The sequence below is a fragment of the Cucurbita pepo genome, chromosome 16 (genome assembly GCF_057944985.1).
Source record: "Cucurbita pepo subsp. pepo isolate OVF chromosome 16, ASM5794498v1, whole genome shotgun sequence".
Classification (NCBI taxonomy): domain Eukaryota; kingdom Viridiplantae; phylum Streptophyta; class Magnoliopsida; order Cucurbitales; family Cucurbitaceae; genus Cucurbita; species Cucurbita pepo.
Window position 1 is genome coordinate 12125591 of NC_141813.1, and position 20832 is coordinate 12146422.

The 20832-nt window shown below is 36.4% G+C and overlaps 2 protein-coding genes across 10 annotated transcripts; one reads left to right on the top strand and one right to left on the bottom strand.

The window, feature by feature from the left end:
• Positions 1–1691: 1691 nt before the first annotated feature.
• Positions 1692–5949, top strand: LOC111776819 (ethylene-responsive transcription factor RAP2-7). 5 transcript variants are annotated; one of them, XM_023656199.2, is made up of 11 exons: positions 1697–2884; positions 3088–3113; positions 3276–3306; positions 3399–3486; positions 3581–3726; positions 3950–3994; positions 4105–4205; positions 4318–4445; positions 4624–4740; positions 4917–5204; positions 5792–5949. In XM_023656199.2, the coding sequence occupies exons 1-10, from the start codon at positions 2361–2363 to the stop codon at positions 5178–5180; spliced, it is 1470 nt and encodes a 489-aa protein (XP_023511967.2). In that variant the 5' UTR covers positions 1697–2360; the 3' UTR covers positions 5181–5204; positions 5792–5949. The 5 variants fall into 5 exon arrangements, 4 of the variants coding, with proteins under 4 accessions (XP_086974920.1, XP_023511966.2, XP_023511967.2 ...); XM_023656198.2 differs by lacking the exon at positions 5792–5949 and having other exon boundaries at positions 1696–2884; positions 4917–5381; XM_087118793.1 differs by lacking the exon at positions 3950–3994 and having other exon boundaries at positions 1698–2884.
• A 4143-nt stretch (positions 5950–10092) lies between these two features.
• On the bottom strand, positions 10093–19542 carry LOC111776791 (uncharacterized). 5 transcript variants are annotated; one of them, XM_023656157.2, is made up of 14 exons: positions 19379–19542; positions 18327–18425; positions 17823–17950; positions 17110–17263; positions 16894–17003; positions 16495–16578; positions 16353–16401; positions 16156–16247; positions 14643–14772; positions 14376–14455; positions 12633–14293; positions 12134–12247; positions 11301–12047; positions 10093–11033 (listed from the first exon to the last, which is right to left on the bottom strand). In XM_023656157.2, exons 2-13 carry the CDS (start codon positions 18417–18419, stop codon positions 11479–11481), a joined length of 3264 nt encoding a protein of 1087 aa, XP_023511925.1. In that variant the 5' UTR covers positions 18420–18425; positions 19379–19542; the 3' UTR covers positions 10093–11033; positions 11301–11478. The 5 variants fall into 5 exon arrangements, with proteins under 5 accessions (XP_023511925.1, XP_023511924.1, XP_023511923.1 ...); XM_023656156.2 differs by having other exon boundaries at positions 12134–12244; positions 14643–14778; positions 19379–19541; XM_023656155.2 differs by having other exon boundaries at positions 14643–14778; positions 19379–19541.
• Positions 19543–20832: the final 1290 nt, after the last annotated feature.

Sequence of the window (20832 nt, forward strand, 5' to 3'; positions counted from 1 at the left end):
TATCCACCTCTATTATTATTATTTTTTTCCCCTTTTCCCTGTACATTCACCGCCACGTGTCGGTCTCATCTCATTCATTTTCTTTTTCTCTTTCTTTTTTTTTTCTGCAGATTAATAGGATGGGGCCCACAGCTAATTAAACTTCACATTTCCTTTATGAATGTGAGTACCAAAAAAGATATTAAAAGCCACTCTAAAATTACCATTAAATATTAACATTTATAATCTCCTCCCAAATTAATAACCTTTTTATTACTATAAAATATTTAAAGCATGAAGATCAATTTTTCAATTTTAAATATCATTATTATTTAATTTTAAAATTTATATTGGTACTTGCATATAAAGTTATTCAATTTAATCCATACATTCTTTTAAATTATTATTTTAATCATTAAACTAATATTTCTTTTTTTTTTTTTTTTTTGCGGACTATAAAAAAAGTATATTTTAGTATCTGATCTTTTAAAAAAATAATTATTTTAGCTCTTTTAACTCTATTTTAATATTAAAAGAAAGTAATGTAATTTAATATTTAAAAAATAAATAAAAGAAATAAGGTGAGAGGTAATTAGGTTGGTCAAGAATTACGGCAACGGGAAATTCTGAGCCGAAAAAACGTGATTTAGCTGTGGTCCTAGGAAAGTAAGGGCAGGGGGTAGGGCATGATGGGTTCGTTCCTAGTTCATGGTTCCAACTGTCTGTCACTGCCCGTTGCCCTTTTGCTCGTGCTTAATGGGGAACCCAACTACTAATTAATATGGTACTATAGGCATATAATATACCGCATTAAAAATTTAATTTATTTGATTTGATTTTTTATTATTATTATTTTTTAAATTAAGCATAAAAATATTACTCAAAATTTTATTTGTTTTTATATTTGTGGTCTATATTTTTTTTTAAAATTTTAACTATTTTTTTTAAATACATTTTATATTCGACTATAAACTCAAATATTTACCTATAAAATGTAAAAACTGTGATCTAAAAAATAGAGATGTTACCTTGTTCAGTTGAGAAAATTCTCTGTGTTAGACGAGGAATGGGAGAGGAAGTGGAGAACATTTTTTCTCCTTAGATATATGAGTCCGAAGATAGGATTATATTCTCCATCTCTGTCTCTATTCACCTAATATAAATATATTTTTTACTTGCATATAAATTTTTGTTGGCTATATAAAAATAAATAAATTAGTTAATTTAATAATAGTTTATACATTTTAGTAATGTCTTCGGCCAATTTTTAAAATTAGGTGATTATTATTATTATTATTTTTAGAGTTTATCGCTATTTAAAAAATTAGAAAAAAAAAATTTTTGTGTTTATGTTTTTTGATTTATTGAAGTCTAACTATTACAAAAAATTATTAAAATACGTAAATTATTATTATTTTTAATTTACGTATTCAATTAATGAAGACATTAATATTGTTTACATTTTTTTATTTTCAATTCATATAATTTAAGTCATAATAATAATAATAATAATAATTATTATTATTATTTTTTTTTTGGGTCATAAAAAGTGTGTTTTTGTAATAATCGCGAAATAAAAATGAACGGTAATAGATGAGGTTGAGTATTAAGGATCGAACGGTCGTACACATACACACGACTGCTACGTGTTGATTGGTTGGATATGTATATATATATAGAAGGCTGTTCCCGTCTATGAAACACCGTGGAGAAGTGCGTTGCAAAATAGAGGATTATTACCTTGGCGATATTAAGAATCCACCGGTAACCGAATCAACCGGTGACTTGCCTTGACGAAAGAGAAGCAAAAAAATGTTTATATATATGCTGTTATTCCCTTTCTCTTAGAATGGGTCTGAAATGTTCCTTCACACGTCCCATCCGCTTCTTTCATCTTTCTCCGCCGTGGAATCACTTAGTTGCCAATAATTTTACACTTCTCCGGTGCCGGTATCTTCGCCGTCGGAATGCATAATGCTACGATCTCTCGAGATTTTTCCGCTTGATTCTCACTTTGAGTGTGCTTCTTGTTGTTTACTGTTCTGTTACGCCGGCGGCTGGAGAACGGTGGTGTTTCCGACTGGAATCCGAAGGGAAGAAGTTCGTAGTTTCCTGTTATGAAGATATTTTTTGTAGTTTTCTTCGCTTGATTGTGTTTTTTGTTTTTTTTTTTTTTTATCTAAAAAAACTTTATCCATTCAAATTGTTAGTACGATTAGCTGTTTTAGTCTTTTGTGGTCTCTGATAACGATTGATTCATACTGTTCGATCAAACATGGCGATCATTCTTGAATGTTGAATTGGATCGACTACCAAGGCGCGTGGTAGAAAAATCTGAATAGAATTCAGGATTGGAAGCTTTGTGGAGAGATTAGGAGAAGATGTTTGATCTTAATCTCAATGTCGACTCGCCTGATGCGACGCCGAATGAGGACTCTGTCCTGTTCTTTGAGAAGCTTCCTCAAGGCTCGGGGAATCAAATGGATGAATCAGGAACTTCCAATTCTTCGATTGTCAATGCGGATACCTCCAGCAATGGCGGCGATGACGACTCGTGCTCCACACGCGCCGGTGGCGAGCTCTTCATGATCAACTTCGGGATATTGAAGTCTGGAAGCGCGAACGACGTTGTCACGAAGGAGCTTTTTCCAATAGGTGGAACGGTGAATCCTGACTTCGGGATTCTTCAGGGGCATAACTCTGCCTCTTCTTCGTCAAATTCATCGAGGAAGAACTGGATCAACCTTGCGTTTGATCGAAGCGGATCAGCAGGGGAGGGGAGAATGATTCAACCGGTTCAGCCTCAGCCGGCGAAGAAGAGCAGGAGGGGACCGAGGTCTCGGAGCTCGCAGTACAGAGGCGTCACATTCTACCGGAGGACTGGGCGGTGGGAATCTCATATTTGGTGAGTGAATTAATTGGATGCCTTCTTTAAAAAAATTGTTGAATCGTGTAATGGTTTGCGTTTGCCTCTTTTGTCAAATTCCAGTAGTCCTTCATTCACTCAATTAACTCGTCCTTCTGTTGAATTAGATTTCTTATTCACTCCGATGTATGCTTTATTAGTATATCTATTGTCTTAACTTCTTGTTTTTCAACTGTTCGCAGGGACTGTGGGAAGCAAGTCTATCTCGGTATGAATTTGACTCGATTACTTAACTGACTTCGATTTATGTTATTTATGGAAATATCTGTTCTCTATGGCATCTTCAGATTTTGTTATTTAAGGAAATTTTCATTAACATATTCCGTTGCGGCGAAATTCTGACGAAGTTATAATTCTTCGGTTCCTGTAGGTGGATTTGACACAGCACATTCAGCGGCGAGGTAATTTTCTATCATTGAGGAGATAACCCACACTTAATTCCTAGTTTGTGCAAAGAATTCGTGTTTGACTTTATGAAGTTTTCTAAATTTAGAGCATATGATCGAGCTGCTATCAAGTTCAGAGGGGTCGACGCTGACATTAATTTCATCCTTAGTGATTATGAGGAAGATCTGAAACAGGTTAACTAGAACGCCTTCTCTTTTTTCTTTCCTTTAACAAATCCGTTTCATCGTCTAACAATTTCCTGTATCCTTCAATAATATTCTCGAGCAGATGAAGAATTTAAGCAAGGAAGAGTTTGTTCACATACTTCGTCGCCAAAGCACTGGTTTCTCAAGAGGGAGCTCAAAATACAGAGGGGTTACACTGCACAAATGTGGCCGATGGGAAGCTAGAATGGGGCAGCTCCTTGGGAAAAAGTAAGCAATCATTTTCTGAAATTGAAACGCATGCTTTGTTTTGATCTTTAGTTAAGAAGCCTGTGAATTCGTAATGTAGCGAACTGAGACTTGGTTTCAAGTCTTTTCTCAATGGGTATTACTTGTTCTTTCCCCACTTGGGAAAATAGAAATCTAAGATGTGCCTATTTCAAGAAGAAATGGGATGGTGTTTTCATCACGGAGGTTACAATCCTTGCTGCAGGTATATATATCTCGGGCTATTCGACAGCGAGGTAGAAGCTGCAAGGTCTTAAAGCACCAATTTCACTCTACCTGAACTGATATTATTATCCTGAATTTTCAACCTCAATAGGCATCCAACCAACACGTCTCCCCTTTTCTTTTTCTGGAAATTAGGGCTTATGATAAGGCTGCCATCCAATGTAATGGGCGGGAGGCAGTGACCAACTTTGAGCCTAGCACGTACGGAGAAAGGGTTTCTGAGGGCAGCAGTGAAGGTACATTGCATACACTTATGTACGGGTGATCTGGTGGTTGCCACTATCATCTTTATAAACACTAGCAAGTTATCCCTCAATGGTATTTGATTGTTTTCAAATTCAAATATAGGTTGTCGGATCATGCTTGATTTGAATTTAGGGATTTCGCCCCTCTCAAGTGACAACCGTCCAAAGGATAATGAGGGGCACCTGCAGTTCCAATCTGGTCCTTGTTATGCTAATGACATGAGCACGATGGTAACCATTAAACTATGATTATATTGTACACTAACAACTTTGTTTTGGGCTTTCCCAAAGGGCTTTATTAGATGTATTCTTTACTTATAAACTCGTGATCATTCTCTAAATTAGTCACGCTCTTCATATAATGTTATAAACCTACTCTAAATCACATTTTGAATTGTTCATGTTGAAGATAGAGAGCAATGCTGATGCAGCAGTTGGCGATCCATCTTTGAAAGGGCCGGTAATGGCATCAGGGCATGTTCCCTTATGGAATGGTTTACAACAACCTTGCTTACTTCCCAGTGAGGTGAGGTTCATTGATGTGATTCTATTGTAAAACTTAGACTAATTTCCAAGTTCGATCAATTTTTGACAATCCAAACATTCAGATTATCTGACTATATCACATATCAGAGCAAAGAGGAGCTGAATTACATGGTTTTATTGAAATTTGAAGAGTGATTATCTAAACTTTGCTTACAGGAACGCGTGACTGAGAAGAGACATGCATTAGGTTCATCCCAAGGAGTCGTCCCCAACTGGGCATGGCAAATTCATAACCAGGTTAATGCCACTCAACTCCCATTGTTCTCTGCTGCAGCATCATCAGGATTCTCATTTTCAGCTATCCCGGCTGCCATCCTTCCACCGCGCCAACCGGGCTCGACCGCCCATAACCTCCATTTCACTTCGGCCAAAGCTTCCCCCAACTCCCCTCAGTTGAACTCACAACAGCCACCACCATAAATCCTTATTCTTCTACATTACAGAGTGAGTGACCAAAAGTAAAATAGTATCTTCTTTTTCATTTGTATGCCTTTTTTAAGTAATGATTGGCTTGATTTCTGACACTAAATAGCTCATTACAAAATGCTATGCTGCTTCATGTTCCTGTACCTGAAAACAAAAACATGATGCTAATATATCATATACGTACGCTTGCATTCATTGCTTCATGTCTCAGTTTCTGTTTTTATGGTTAGTAGCCAATTCTTGCTTTTATGAACATATTTGCATTGTGAAATAGTTGGGAGTCAGATAAGAACTTGAACATACTAATTCAGGGAACAATCATGGGTTTAATCAAGAAATACTATCTCCATTGTTATGAGGCCTTTTGGGAAAGCTCAAAAAGCAGAGTCATAAGAGCTTATGGTTAGAGTGAACAATATCGTACCATTGTGGAGAGTCCTGTTCGTCTAACCGAACAAAGATTCTTGCCCATATACCATACCCAATAGCCATAGGAGAGGAGTAGGAGCCCACCAACCCTTCCTTTTTGCCTATTGCCTTTTTTCCTTTTATTTGGTTACCTTTTTACCTCCTTTTCCCTTTTCTAATGCACTTCTCTTGTGTAGCTGTCAGCGGAACTAGGACTGTGATTTTCATGGTTCCTTGTTACACCTGCAGTTCCACTAATATGCTTTTGTGTCTGCCCGCCCGCCTGCCCGCCCGCCCGCCCGTCTGCCCGCCTGCCCGCCTGTGTATGGGAACAGTGAAATGTGGCCGAAAATGAGGAAACTTATTAATGACTGGACCAAACCAAGAAATAACACTGTACTCTCATATTCCCTCTTTTCTATTACTAAATTTTTATGAATACAGGTGGAGAAGAGAATTTCAGAACAAACCAATAATTTAAGTTTTTCTGGATAAACTTAATGACTGGACATTTCAATTGATAAGGACTGAATTTATATATATATATGATTTTGAATTTTGGTTTTAGAAATTGTAATTATTTCTTTCATGTATTATAATTGTAAACTTTTAAAAATCCTAAATTTATAGAAAGTACTTTATCTAGACGAAATTATTTAATATTTTGTTTAAAAAATATTCTTGAACTTCCCATTCAACCTCTGTGGATATGTACATCTTTTATCAGTTTCTTATTAATTTCTTGTTTTTTCTTCTGCCATTAGTAAAAATAGGTTAATAAAAACTAATTTTTATTATAAAATCTATTTTAAAATTGATGGAAAGTATAAATATTAAATTTTTAAAATTAAAAAATACAAAAAAAAAAACAGTACAAAAGAACAGAGAGTTAAAGTAAATAAATAGAGAAATTAGAGAATAAAAACCCGTGAGTTGAACGAAATTAAAGGAGAAAGTGGAGCCACGTAAGCAGGGGGAGTGACAGGTAAAAGGCAAAATAAATGATATTATTAATATTAATTTAAATGGAAATTATTGGAATTTTGAAACATAATAAATAAAAAAAATGCTTTTATGTCTGTTTCCCCTTTTTCTTAATCTCATTGTACTGTCAAATCAGTCATCTCTATGTCTCTGTTTTGCTCCATTCTCTCCCATCTTCTTGAGTATCATCTCACTCTCTTCCCTTCCATTTTTACTTCTATTTACAATTCCACCTCTTTTCTTTTCTAATTTATCAAAAACATCCCCACCCTTTTATCTTCTCTTTCAAAACTACCCTCCTACTTTCAAAATTTTCAATTATGACCCCTTAAATTTTCTTGTAAACAAAACATAAATCATTCAACTTTTTAAGGGTGTTTTTTATTTTAAGTGTTATATAAGATTTCCACTATTTATATATTTATATATTAGCAATGACGTTGATTTTTGACTCGTTGTTAAACGACCAATCCTAGCAGAGTTTTATGAATAAGATACTAATCACAATTTTAAATATTAGTAGTTTGATTTCCCGTTTCATAATTGTTGAATTTGAAAAAAAAATGAGGGTTTAACTCAACTTTTCTTGATAATTAGTCTACGTGTTGAGCAGTCTCATTCGTTTGATTGTAGACCGACGCTTAATTAGTAGCTCGATAAGTAGTTGCGTGCTTAACTTGACTTGTATTATGGTGGCACACCTAATTTACTTTGCTCACCAATATAGCATCATCATTGTTTAACCAAATGCTATTATCAATGTTGGTTTAACTTCATATTATAATAAATATATTATTGCTGCCATATTTTTTTTCTAAGTATAAATTCGATACGGGAATTTGAGCTTCGACTTCAACAACAACAAAAAAAACAAAAAAAATTGTGTGAGATCACTTAGTTAGTTATGTTCACTTTGAATGTACAATATGTTGTGTGAGATCACATGTTGGTTGAGAAGGAGAATAAAATATTTTTTTATAAGGGTGTGGAGACCTTTCTTTAGTAGACACATTTTAAAACCGTGAGACTAGTGGTGATACATAATGGGTCGAAATGGACAATATCTACTAACGGTGGGCTTGGGCAACAAATGGTATCAAAGTCAAACAATGGGTGGTGTGCTAATGAGACGCTCGGCCCTCAAGGGAGTAGATTACAAGATCCCACATTGATGTGTCAGCGAGGATGTACCCACATTGGTTGGAGATGACGTTGCGCCATCAAGGGGATGGGTTGTGAGATCTTACATTGGTTAGAGAGGAGAACTGTGTTAGACGAACACGACCCTCCACAATGGAATGATATTGTCCACTTTGAGCATAAGCTCTCATGACTTTGCTTTGTGCTTCCCCAAAAGGCCTCATACCAATAGAGAGAGTATTCTTTGTTGCACGCCTCCCCTTAATAGAGGCTCGACTCCTTTGGAGTATTAGTCATTTTTTACTGCCTTCTAGCCTTCGAGAAGGCATTCCCTAAATTAGTAGAGGTGGGACTTTCATCATCCAACAAACTGAACATTCCTTACAACGGTTTACAAGGGTGTGGAAATCTGTCCCAGTAGACTTTTAAAATCGGGAGGCTGACAGCAATACACAACGAATCAAAGCGGACAATATCTACTAGCAGTAGGCTTGAGCTGTTACATGTCGTCACTTTTAAATCTTTAATCTAACCTTTAATTTATATCATTCACTTGAATCTATTGATGTTGATGGTCAAAGATCATAAATATAACAAATTTAACTTTAGAGAAAGTTAATAAAAAAAATTATTTTTTCCTACTTTGGCATCGGCTTTGTAAGAACCATAATTTAATTTTGATCGGAGAGTATCAAACAAACGAGATTGAATGAACAGTAGATTCAAATACTAAAAGCAATAAAGATTTTGAATAAATATGGATAAATAAATGAATTAAAGTCGCCCTATAAAATTCTATACCTAAAGTAAATATTATATAACTCAATTGAGAGCTCGTAAAATAGGCGAAACTTCTCTAACATTAAAATTTTATAAAAGAGGTATGAAAAGAATAATAATTTATACAATTAGAGGCAAGAGAATTTCCAATCATTCACCTAATGTTAGTTGAATAAAATCAACCTAAAAAGGAAATTATACAAAATTGGGAGGTGGTATTGCAAATAAAAAGAATTCGGAGGACGAATTGAAAAAAAAAAAAAAAATCAGAAAAATGTGGGGTCCACAGTAAAATAATTTAGTATAAGTTTGCTTTAATTTGATTACTCATTTTCCTCGTAAATTTAATTCAAATTGAGAAAATAAAAGAACGCACCCATCATTTAAATGATATCTTTCTTCTACCATTAAGGTTTCAGGGCTTTTTATTTTATTTTATTTATTTATTTATTTTCCTTTTTGTTTTTTAATCACTTTATCTGTCTCACATTATGATTTTGACGGCCATGATTAAATGGACACAGCAGCTATACCACTATAGATTCTATAGGAGGGCCTTCGGAGCACATGGTGGGCCCAAGCCCATTTGGATTTTTTTAAACCTTTTTGTCCCTTTTAGGCCCATCAGGGGGCCCACTAGAACTTGGTTTGTTAGGTTTTTAGAACTTAGTGGGGTCTCCAATAGAATTATTTATATATTTTTTTAAAAAAATTGTTTTAAAGTTTTGGTTTCTTCCAATATTAAATATATATAATTTGTGGAGAAGAGGAAGACAACCCTAATCGACAGGAGAAGGTTGTAAGAAATCTATGTGGGCCTTTTTTGTAATAAATGAAGATAAGAGGGTGAAATTTGCAATTAAAAAAAGGCTAAATTTTATAATATTGAAGAAAAGAGGGGCCATATTGCTATTGCTATTGGTTCACAGATATTTGGGTGTGTCTTTGTTGGATTTGCGAATGGGGAATGGCAATGGTGGGCCAAGTTAATGATTGTCCTATAAAAGTTACGTTTGCGTATAGAGTCTACGATGCTTTGCTTCTTATAGCCGGTCGTAATCTATACATCGTTTAAAAGCTTCAAAGATCCAACGAACAGCTTAGATTTGTTGAAGATCACTTCTTTCTTTTTCATCGATCGAGTAGAGTCTACGATGCTTTTCTTCTTATAGCCTTCTTATAGCCGGTCGTAATCTATACGTCGTTTTAAAGCTTCAAAGATCCAACGAATAGCTAAAATTTGTTGACGATTACATCTTTCTTTTTCACTTTCAAATTTAAAGGCGGAATTTTGTTAGTGATTCTATCGTATCTGTGGTTCGTCGGACAATATTATGGACTTGCTATTGTCACCATCGGTTCATAAAACCCTTTTGTTTCTTCTTACTATTTTTTTAATCTTATTTTCAAAATAAATAAAAGTAAACAAATTCTGGATTTTATTTTTCTTTTCACATTTGGGTTTCTTCTTCTAAAATTTTACCAAAATTTTAAAAATATATATATAAATGACACAGATGAAGGAAATTATGAACATTGAAATCTCATGAAGGCTTTGCACGAACTAATTCCAAAATGGTAAAAATAAACCAAATAACGTAAAAATTTTAAAAAAATTAATGATGAAATTTGTAAATCTCTGTTGTCTTAAAAGGACAAGCGGTGGTTAGTTCCTATCGATTACATTTCATCCTTCAATTTGATGCCTAATCCACCAATCTTATTCAAATCCACTATGGATCAAAAGAACACTTCTTCCAACAGACACGAAAAAGCCCCATTCTTCATTTGATCAAATGAACTAAAATCCAACCTCCCTCCGAATCAAAATTCGGACTCGAGCGGGAAAATTGTTCAGTTTCTCCCAGAAAGAAAGATAGAACCTATGACAATACAAATTCATTAGTATCGCCTGGCATACTGTGAAACCAGTAAATTCACTCGAGATCCCGCTTTCGTTAAACTGTACTGGCAATTCTGATGCTTCTGAGTGCTCTAGTTACTTATGGGCAACTCTTAAAAGAGGCAAGAATTGATATGTGCTTCCTCAGTGAAGTCACCATGAAGCTTAAGCTACGTCATGACGTGTCAAGAATTACTTAACCCTGATGAACCAAATCTCGACCTTGAATTTGTAATAGTAATAACCCGAAGGAAGAATATGATTATCACCTCGTGTCGACAGGAACTCCATCAATCTATCTCAAAAGGCAGGAAACTCCCCATCTTTGAACTATCTATAATCTAAGTAACTAAGTAAAACACTTGTAAAAAACAAAAGAATCAAAGTACATTCAAATGGATTTCGCATATAACCTTGTGAAGTCAGGAACTCCCAATCTCAACTTTAAGGGGTTTTGAGAGCCAAAAAAGTAGAATCTTTTACTCTTCGCTGTTGGCAAGGAACAAAATAATCGACAGCTGGAGGGACGGGTCGCCCTACCAGAGATTGACAGACATTTTACAACTTCCTGTCAAATAATCGCTGCCAATATTCAACTTGCCGCAATACAATCACATGAGCTTACATCACACCTACACAGACACAAATGGGGCAAGTAGAACATGTCAGCAGGCAGGTAATCAAAAAACAGGTTTTCGACCCTCGTATCGGTTTTTCTCTCTCGCTATCTGCTTTTTATTTTGGGAGGGATTATTCAAACAGGGCAGAGGTTGATGAAAGACAAACTTATTAGATACAAATATTCATTGTACAATTATTATAAAAAAAATAAAAAATAAAAAAATTGTTAAAGAAGGGGACAACAATCAAATGAAAAAATATACCGACAATATTCTTACCTTGTGGTAACATAATCCGATACCATCAGGGCACAAATCTTCCGCACCATCAAGGCCAGATTATGAATCTCTCAAGACATCATGGCTACACGTCCACAGACCTCACAAGGTAAATCCTAGTCCTTTGCTCAAACGCTGCCGCCAATCTAGGCACTCACATCATTTCATTCACCAAGAGTCACATCCCAAAGGTTCTGTTATATAGATCGCTCGAGCTGGGCATGCGGAATTTCGAGTCTTCATAACCAGCATAATATTTGTTGTATCCAAGCCTATCATTCCTCAATATATCTGCCACACCAATATTGGTTCCACCTTGAGCCTCATTCCAACCGTCCCAGTGGCCATGCGACATAAGCCTATTTCTAGAATGTTGGAGAGATAGCTGCCCAAAATTAGAGAGATTGTTAACCTGTGATTGGTCCACAAGCCTTGAAGAAATGCCATATGAATCCCCGAGATGAGAGAAACCATCTCCGACATCAGAGTATCTCTGCTGCTGGGAGTTCAGAGATCTTTGCATCAGTAACTGAAGACTTGCTTCATTATCAAAGGTACCTAATGAAGGAGAAAATGGTGTCCTAGCGTCTAGACCAGTATTGTTAAGACCTATCTGACGTCTGCCTTTACCAACTGCCAAAATAGCAGGATCCATAAATTCAATATCGCCCGTGCTAATATTACTTCCAGTTTGATTTGCTTGATATGAATTTCTCAACAAAGAAGAAGAATCTAGCAGACGGTTTCCTGAATCAAAAGGTAAAAATTATTAGCAGAGAAGAAAGGTACAAAATTTATTTAGATAACTTTACTAAGCAGAGGAAAACACTAACCAGAGAGGGAGTCAGAAACTTGATCTACTCTGTCATGAGAAGAGAAACCAGGTGGTGGCACCCGGCTTGGAACGGAGAAGCCAGGCGGAGCTGAGATTTGAGCTCTAGTAACTGCTGTGAATAAGAGAGTCTGTGAGGAGGTTTCTAAGCAAAACAAGTAAAACAGCTGATTCCAGAAAAGAACTTCAAATTACACGTCCAACCCCCATGGATAAATGAATGAATCAAAAGAAAGCAAGATAAGACTTCATTTCACTGTAGAAGCATCGGTTCGAAGAAAAAATTCAAAACAAGAGAAATTGGGATATGGTGTTCTGAATCCCAAGAAAGAGCACCAAGAGGATATTTCCATACCAACACTACCCACAACATGCAACAATACACGAAGTAAAAGAAAAACAAAGTTGATTGGAAATTAAACCACCACTAAATATAATAGATATCTCAAACACAGAGATCAAGAATATTTAAAAAATTTATCATAAATATGAGCACTCACCTGAGAGCTTATTTGAGGAATTAAGGGAGTGATTGCTTGAAGGATTTACTGATCCATCATAATTGTTAGAATAGAAGCCACCACTACTATGAAACTTGTCTGAATGCACATTATCATTTTTAAAGAATTCATGCCCGAAGGAATGGTTCCTCTGTATTTGTTCAATCATATCAAGAGAAGGCTGTATCCTAAAATCTTGTCCTTTAGACTCTTCCTGCCTTGCAAAAGAGAATCTGGACTGATTATTGCTTTGCACCTTCCTGGAACTTGGAGATTGTTTATCACTTTCACCCAAAAGCTTGGCCAAATTCTGGGACGTTAATGTGTTATCCCACATGTTGAAGTCCATTGACAATATATTTGAGATTATGCTGTTTTCACCATTATCTACAAAACCACTGCCATTGGCATTCAGCATGTCACCAGACAACCTGCCCACATGCCTTCCTCTTCCTTCGTTGTGAAGTAAAAATGAATTTCCATGGGGCATATCGGTAGCAGCAGAAGAGCTGATCCCATTCTCCACGTTGCCATTGATAGCAGTTGATATGTTAGATGCACGGAAATGTGAATTATCATTGAATTGTTTATCAACAAAAAGTGAATCTGCATTTAAATTGGCAGGATCATTGGCCGCTATATGTCTTAAAGTATGCAAAGTCTGCCCAGATGTATTAACTCCATTCACAAGCTGACTGCTAAACACAGGCGGGATGCTAGATGAGCTTAGAGATGAAATATCATTGAATGGCTTATCAAAAGACAAATCAGTAGCTAGACTGGTTGCTGCCCCATTGACAGCATCCGGCCACAATGAATGAGAGGTAGAGCCATTCAGGGCATGAAATGTAGATGCCCAGCCAGGCAACCGAGTTGAAGGGCTCAAAATCTCTGGATCCTTGAGCCTCTGACTATTAAAAGATATCACATCCTCTTCCAACTCACTTGCATTAACTACCTCTCTCTGTAAGTCCGATCTCCAATCACGTTCTTCTCTTGAAAAGGACATGCAACTAACCACATCATCGCCTTTCCAAGCATCTGTCGAATCTAAAGGTGCCACTCTAGACTGCTCTTGTAAGTTATGGTGATCCCCGGAAGCTTTAATCAAATCATGATCAGAGACTATAGTAATTGGTCTTAGACCAGATTGTTCATCTATATCATCTCTATCGGTGCTAACTGTTGATATATCAGCGCTCAGATTTTGTATTAGGCCATCAGAAGTAGTTCCTACTTCAGGACAACTGCTAGAATCCTCAATATGGAGATTAGGAGTAGAAATGCTCGGTGCCATGGCCATTGTTTTCTGACTGTCCTTTGTGGCTGGAACCCCAGCCACTGAACAACTCAAAGATATAAAAGTAGGCATCTCCTCAGGTGAATCATGTCTGTCTGTCGACAAAGATTGATAATCCGTGCTAACAGGATGTTTCAAAGATTTTAAGGATTCTTGATGAATTTTGGCATTATTAGAAGTGTGACTCTCATTAAATGCAGGTCCCTTTCCTGCTTCACTATGTACTGTAGGAGCCGAAGAAATGCTTGCATCTGCAAGGGGAAATGATAATATGCTATTAGTAGCATCGGACTTTTTCGGAGGCCCATTTGTACTTGGTGAACTTGATACTGGCACTTGAAAATTTGAGCCTCGAGTTCCCCTGGCATAAACAAACGTGTTTTATGACCTCTTAAACAAAGTTGAGAACTTTAAAATGGGTGCAAACATAAATATCCATGTACCATGAGGCAGCTGCAGGGAGAGCAATTGACTTATCTGAGCTTCCATTTGGAGGAGAACCTCTAATGATGCTAACAGTATTCTGGGTAACAAAATTAGTCAAGCATATCAGCATAAAAAGCTTCAGCTCTTATGGATAGGTATTTAAACAAGTATTTTTAAGGTTCAACATAAACTAATATCTAACTGACAAACAAATTGTTTCTGCATATTATATATGAAAGAAACATCAACTATTTCTTTAGCTATTGGAGTTTAGGATGTCTTACACTTGAAGGGTTCTTAACAATGGGTTTCCCATTTGAAGAATTGTTATTGCAGTAATCATCCATTGGTGGCGGTAACACACTCCCTGAACGCCGCTGCGTATTGTTTGAGGCACCAGTAATTTGTTGCACTCTACTCCTTTAATACAACTATGTAAGTTAATTAATCATCCAACCAAAAACACAGAGTCTCCAAGCAAGCAAATAGCAAGAAAGTCATCCAAACATATCAAAGCGGTGATGGCTGTACAAACAAAAACAATCTTGGTAATAGTATTACTTGTCTAATCAATGATTTTTATCCCATTTTTAGGTATGGTTTATTAGAATCAAGTGTTCTTTAGATTTTGGATTTGAGAAGGTTGAACACTTGTCCAATCAAGCATTGGCGGCTTCAGTATTAAGCATCTCCCCTTAGTGTGTCCATAGGCTGACACTGAAGTGTATCATCCCTTCTTCCCTTTGTTCACAACTCAAATGAAGCTGTGGGTTAAATTGCATTTAGGGTTTAATATTTGTTAAACTTCTCTTCCTTACACTAGACAGGAACAATATAACCCAAAACCAACCGTAGAAAAATACAAGACCACATATACTTAATATAAAGTACGCCTTCACATACTTCAAACCATCCTAAGAGTAAAGAGAATCAGTTTTGGCACAAGAATCAAAACTTCATGAACCAAAATAATCCAATTTTATCCACAACTAGTATATGTATTCTTACAATACTATATACCCAATAAATATGTTCAGTTTGTCTGAATTATGGTTTCACTCGAAACTTCAAAGCTTATGACTAGTAGAGTTCATCATTATAACTTAGGATTGCGACATGATCTTATTGACCAATGGATACTATTTTTCCAACAAGGAATACTCTTTGTAGTAGCATACTAAATCTATTAAGACCATATAATTAGAATTAGTATTACAATTACTAAAAAAAATTCAAATTGTAAATTTAAGTATGGGCATGTAGAAGAACGAAAATAGAGGATATAAGTTCACACTAACCAACTTCATTCTAGAAGGACAGTACATAATCTGGGCACCTATTCAAGTCTGTTACGCATAATGAGACAATCATGGGAAATAATTATAGGCAGATATAAGAATATCTATTGCATCGTAGTCAAAAAATAAGCTGTGGTAGATATAGGGATATGCATTGCATCCATAGCCTATTTCATTAGGCTTGACTAAAAACTTCATTCGTTTCCAAAACCAAAGTAGAGCTTTTATAATCTACAATGGAATTATGGTCAACTACACGTAGAAAATTGTTAGAGCAAACCGATGTTATGTCATTCCACACTACATTGTACTCGAACATCATTTCTCTTTCCACAAGCCTCAAGGATATCTCATAGGGTCAAACATCAATTAGCAATTATTTTAAAATATAAAAGATAAATAAATAATATTATGCAATGAATCTCAATCTAAAAAACCCTTTGAGAAACCAAGCAACAAAGGCACAACAGCAGTTTTAAATACAAAATGATTATCACACCTTGTGTATGCTGAAATGATTTCATCTTTTGTGAAACTATCTTCTTGAGAACCAACCTCGTGTAAATACAAGCAGTCAGGGTTGGTGCAAGGCTGAAACATCAGTTGATAACATTATGATCCAAATCAAATTTAAGTTATAAAATTTTCAATTGGTAAAACTATAAATACAAGAGAAGGAAATTATAAAATTCATACCACACTCCTCAACCAAGCATGACAATATTTTGTCGTTCCAAAGCATGCCCTAAAATTGAGGCACCCAGAGAAAGTAAACTACAAATTTGACCAGGAATATTCAAAATGTACTCTAGAACTTACTACTCAAATATACACTAACCTTAAAGGCTTGCCCTCCAAGACAAACTGATGTACATTTTGGATACATCGAACAGCTTCCTCCTCTTTTGAGAATGTAATATATCTAACCCAAAAAATACAAGAAAATAAATATTTTTTTATTTGAACAAAAATATAGAACATAAATAAATATTTCTGGATACATACGTGATACTCGTATCTAAGTAAAGCACGGAATAAGAGTTATGTCGGTGCCCCAATTCAAACTAAACTAATCAGCCTTCGTGTAGAAACCATATGCACAGAAACAAAATGTTCCAAAAAGGTAATGTACCATGCAATGAAATATATGAACGTTAAATAACCTATGTAAATAAATAAAACAGTTTTTTTTAAGAAAAAAGGCAAGAGTCATTGCAACAAGAACATTTGAACTTACACACTACAGGTACTATTAGTAAATTGTTGAATGACTCCAGTTGTTGTACGGGACATAGACACTTTTAGAACTTTCCCATACTGACCAAAGTATTCTCTCCGCTGAAGAAGCTGCACAAAGGATGATAAGAGGGCATCCATTACTCGCATCAGAACCAAAAGTATGCAGATCTATTTAAGAACCAATAGTTTTGGGGAACAGAGAAGCAGAATATACATCTTCATCTGCCAGATTAAGAGGCAGCCCAACAATATATACTAGATTCCTTTGAATCACGCGTACACTGCTAAGCTGCTTTCGTCCTTCAGATGATTTGGCTTTTGCTTTTTGTGACTTAACCTTTTTTTCCACACTTACTTCAGCAACCAATCTGCAAGGAATAATTTTGTATTTTCAGATAAGAAACAGTATAGAATAATAATTATCAGGACAACTCTGTCTAAACATTGCAAATGGAAGAATTATGACTAAGTTGGCAATGACGAAGTAATGAAGGATCTTTGTGTTCGGTCTAACACGTATTAGACAACCACATCACTTATTGATGGGACTTAACATTCTGACACTTGTTCTTTGAAAGAAACAAGAAAAGCTACAAAGAAATACCAAATATTAAGTAAAACATAAAACTATACCCAGAAAAACTTATATCAGTTACAGGAAAAAGAAAATTATATCCAATTTGTGCAAGTAACAAGCGAACAATTACAAAACTCTCTATCAGACACTTGCCAAACACTTCTGAGACACCTAATCTGCAGTGCTGATTTATTACTTTTTTCTGATAGGAAACGGAAAAGTTCATCCATAATCAGGGACAATAAAGAAGAGGGAAAAAAATAGGTAAGGAATCTCCCAAAGCAGAGGGATTTGTAAGAAGCCCCAAGTTAATAAAAGCAGATAGAAAAACAAACTCAAGGAAAATTGACCTTTCACAGCTTGATGCCATGCCTACAATTTTTTCCTTATCGTATACAGTACGACATGCAGGACATCGACCCTCAGTGTCATCCTTCTCAGCCATGTCCATAATATGATGCCAGCACCAAACACAAATCTGCCAGTGGGGTAACCATTAATTTAAGATTCAATTCTACTCTTACATTGAAAGGATCAAGATATATCCATAATTAACTCCTGAAATCTCCAGTAACATAAGCAAAACTAGAGGAAAATTAAAGTATAATATCAGAGTTTCCTAATTCTCAAGAAATGAAAGATCTATCTCAACATCTCAAGTAGGAAACATAAGTCTTCCATGAAAGGGATTCGGAAAAGATGCACACACTTCCCCTAAAGGTTGGTTTGCTGATAGCAGTTTTAAAACATAAAGAAACACTGTTAAAAGTCAGATTAAAACTAAAATGTGAAGCCCACAAAAACCAGATTGCTTATATGCATTTGCTGATCTGTAATTATGGTATGTTTCAAACCTCATATCCGCATTTGCATGGCTTCAATTGCTGATCAGTTGGATCCATCTCTTCCGCACAGAGTGGGCAAGTTTTTTCTCCTCCGTCACTCATGGTTATCTAAGAACAAAAACAAAGCAAATATAATTATAAAAGGCAAAAGCAGATAGGCTGCCAGCTAATGGAACAAAAGCCTTTTCAGTGCATATACAAAGTGGGAGGAAAACAGCTATCTAACTAATTCTAATATCTAATTGTGCAAAGTACACAACTTACGATTATTTTCCCAGGAAACTAAAGAATGCAATCAATCTTCGCCAAATCTAAGAAAAGGTACTCTTAATTCCTCATTTTGTTATTAGTAAGAGTACGTTCAGTTTACAATAATTACCAAGTGAAGAAAATCATAACACAGACATCCAACTCCCCCTTCCCTTTGTACATCATCTTCTCCTAAACCATCAGAACAAGTCACCAATCGCTAATTCATTTAATTAGACATGCAATTATGCTTGTACACAATACTCGTGACCACACCCCACGTCTAATGCCAATATTTTCATCACTAGACCTGAAGAACATTTTTATACACATAGAATAATCCCCCAAACCCATCCATAGGCTGAAATGAGCACAATATATGGATGAAACTCGACGATGTTAATCAACTGTGCTGGAGCTAAAAAAAAACCATTTCCAACGAAGAGTACATAGAAACTATAAATACCAGAATTCTAGATCGACATATTTCGAAACTATAAACATAACCAGAAATTATCCAGGACTGACCAAGTAATCGCGAAGAAAACAAAAACAGATGAATCGAAGACCTAATTAAATTCATAAACATGCAACAAATCGAAAATCGAAGCGCATATGCATATTGAAGAGAATCAAAGAACACGAGTTGCCGTAACTTATATGAAAACCAAAAAATAGCTGCAGCAAATTCAGAATGAAACGACGAATAAAATTAGGGATCTTGAAGATTGAAACACAAAAATAAGGATTCCACAAGAGATAAAGATCGGATTGCAGAAAAATGGCTTGAGATTAGAGCTGACGGTCATTACAGTTGAGAGATCGACAACAGGCAGGTAATGAATCTGTGAGGTTGAGATTGTCCGAGAAGCGCACGATAACGAAGACGCGAACAGACAGAGGAGAACAATAAGAGGACCCTTTAAGGAGAGAGAAGCTCTTGGCTTTGGATGGCTTTTTGGCCGCTGTCTTCACTCTGCGTCGCTGTCAAATTAATATTATCAATTTTCGGACAATACCCTTCAATGTTGCCCTAATTACAAAATTGGTCCGCTCCACCCTTCCTCCACCGGCATCGGCCCTATGGTTTACTTTTTCCTGTAATGGATAAAATTGTTTCTTCAATTCTTTTTATTATATTAAATAATATTTTATTAATATCACTGTAACAACTTAGATCCACCCCAACCAACGTAGGACATCACAATCCACCCTTTTGGGCTCAGCGTCCTTATTAGCACACCGTCTCGTGTCTACCCCTTTGGGGGAACAGCGAGAAGGCGGGCACATCGTCCAGTATCTGGCTCTGATACCATTTTGTAACGACCCAAATCCACCGCTAGCAGATACTGTCCTCTTTAGACTTTCCCTTTCGAGTTTCCCCTCAAGGCTTTAAAACGCATCTGGAAAGGTGCATCCTTATTAGCACACCGCCTCGTGTCTACCTCTTCGGGGAAAAGCGAGAAGGCTAGCACATCGTCCAGTATCTGGCTCTGATACCATTTTGTAACGACCCAAATCCACCGCTAGCAGATACTGTCCTCTTTAGACTTTCCCTTTCGAGTTTCCCCTCAAGACTTTAAAACGCATCTGGAAAGGTGCATCCTTATTAGCACACCGCCTCGTGTCTACCTCTTCGGGGAAAAGCGAGAAGGCTAGCACATCGTCCAGTATCTGGCTCTGATACCATTTTGTAACGACCCAAATCCACCGCTAGCAGATACTGTCCTCTTTAGACTTTCCCTTTCGAGTTTCCCCTCAAGGCTTTAAAACGCATCTGGAAAGGTGCATCCTTATTAGCACACCGCCTCGTGTCTACCTCTTCGGGGAAAAGCGAGAAGGCTAGCACATCGTCCAGTATCTGGCTCTGATACCATTTTGTAACGACCCAAATCCACCGCTAGCAGATACTGTCCTCTTTAGACTTTCCCTTTCGAGTTTCCCCTCAAGGCTTTAAAACGCATCTGGAAAGGTGCATCCTTATTAGCACACCGCCTCGTGTCTACCTCTTCGGGGAAAAGCGAGAAGGCTAGCACATCGTCCAGTGTCTGGCTCTGATACCATTTGTAACGACCCAAACCCACCGCTAGCAGATACTGTCCTCTTTGAACTTTCCCTTTCGAGTTTCCCCTCAAGGCTTTAAAACGCATCTGGAAAGGTGCGTCCTTATTAGCACACCGCCTCGTGTCTACCCCTTCGGGGAAAAGCGAGAAGGCTAGCACATCGTCCAGTGTCTGACTCTGATTCCATTTGTAACGACCAAAAT

Bases quoted from the DNA above. Each gene is read 5' to 3' on its own strand.
- LOC111776819 (XM_023656198.2), top strand. From the start codon at position 2,361: ATGTTTGATCTTAATCTCAATGTCGACTCGCCTGATGCGACGCCGAAT. The intron at 3,995-4,104 runs GTCTTAAAGCAC...TCTGGAAATTAG, and splicing joins AGCGAGGTAGAAGCTGCAAG to GGCTTATGATAAGGCTGCCA. The intron at 4,741-4,916 runs GTGAGGTTCATT...CTTTGCTTACAG, and splicing joins CTTGCTTACTTCCCAGTGAG to GAACGCGTGACTGAGAAGAG.
- LOC111776791 (XM_023656155.2), bottom strand. From the start codon at position 18,419: ATGAGTGACGGAGGAGAAAAAACTTGCCCACTCTGTGCGGAAGAGATG. The intron at 17,264-17,822 runs GTCAATTTTCCT...TATTCCTTGCAG, and splicing joins ATGGCATCAAGCTGTGAAAG to ATTGGTTGCTGAAGTAAGTG. The intron at 14,456-14,642 runs GTAAGACATCCT...TTTGTTACCCAG, and splicing joins TTGTTAAGAACCCTTCAAGT to AATACTGTTAGCATCATTAG.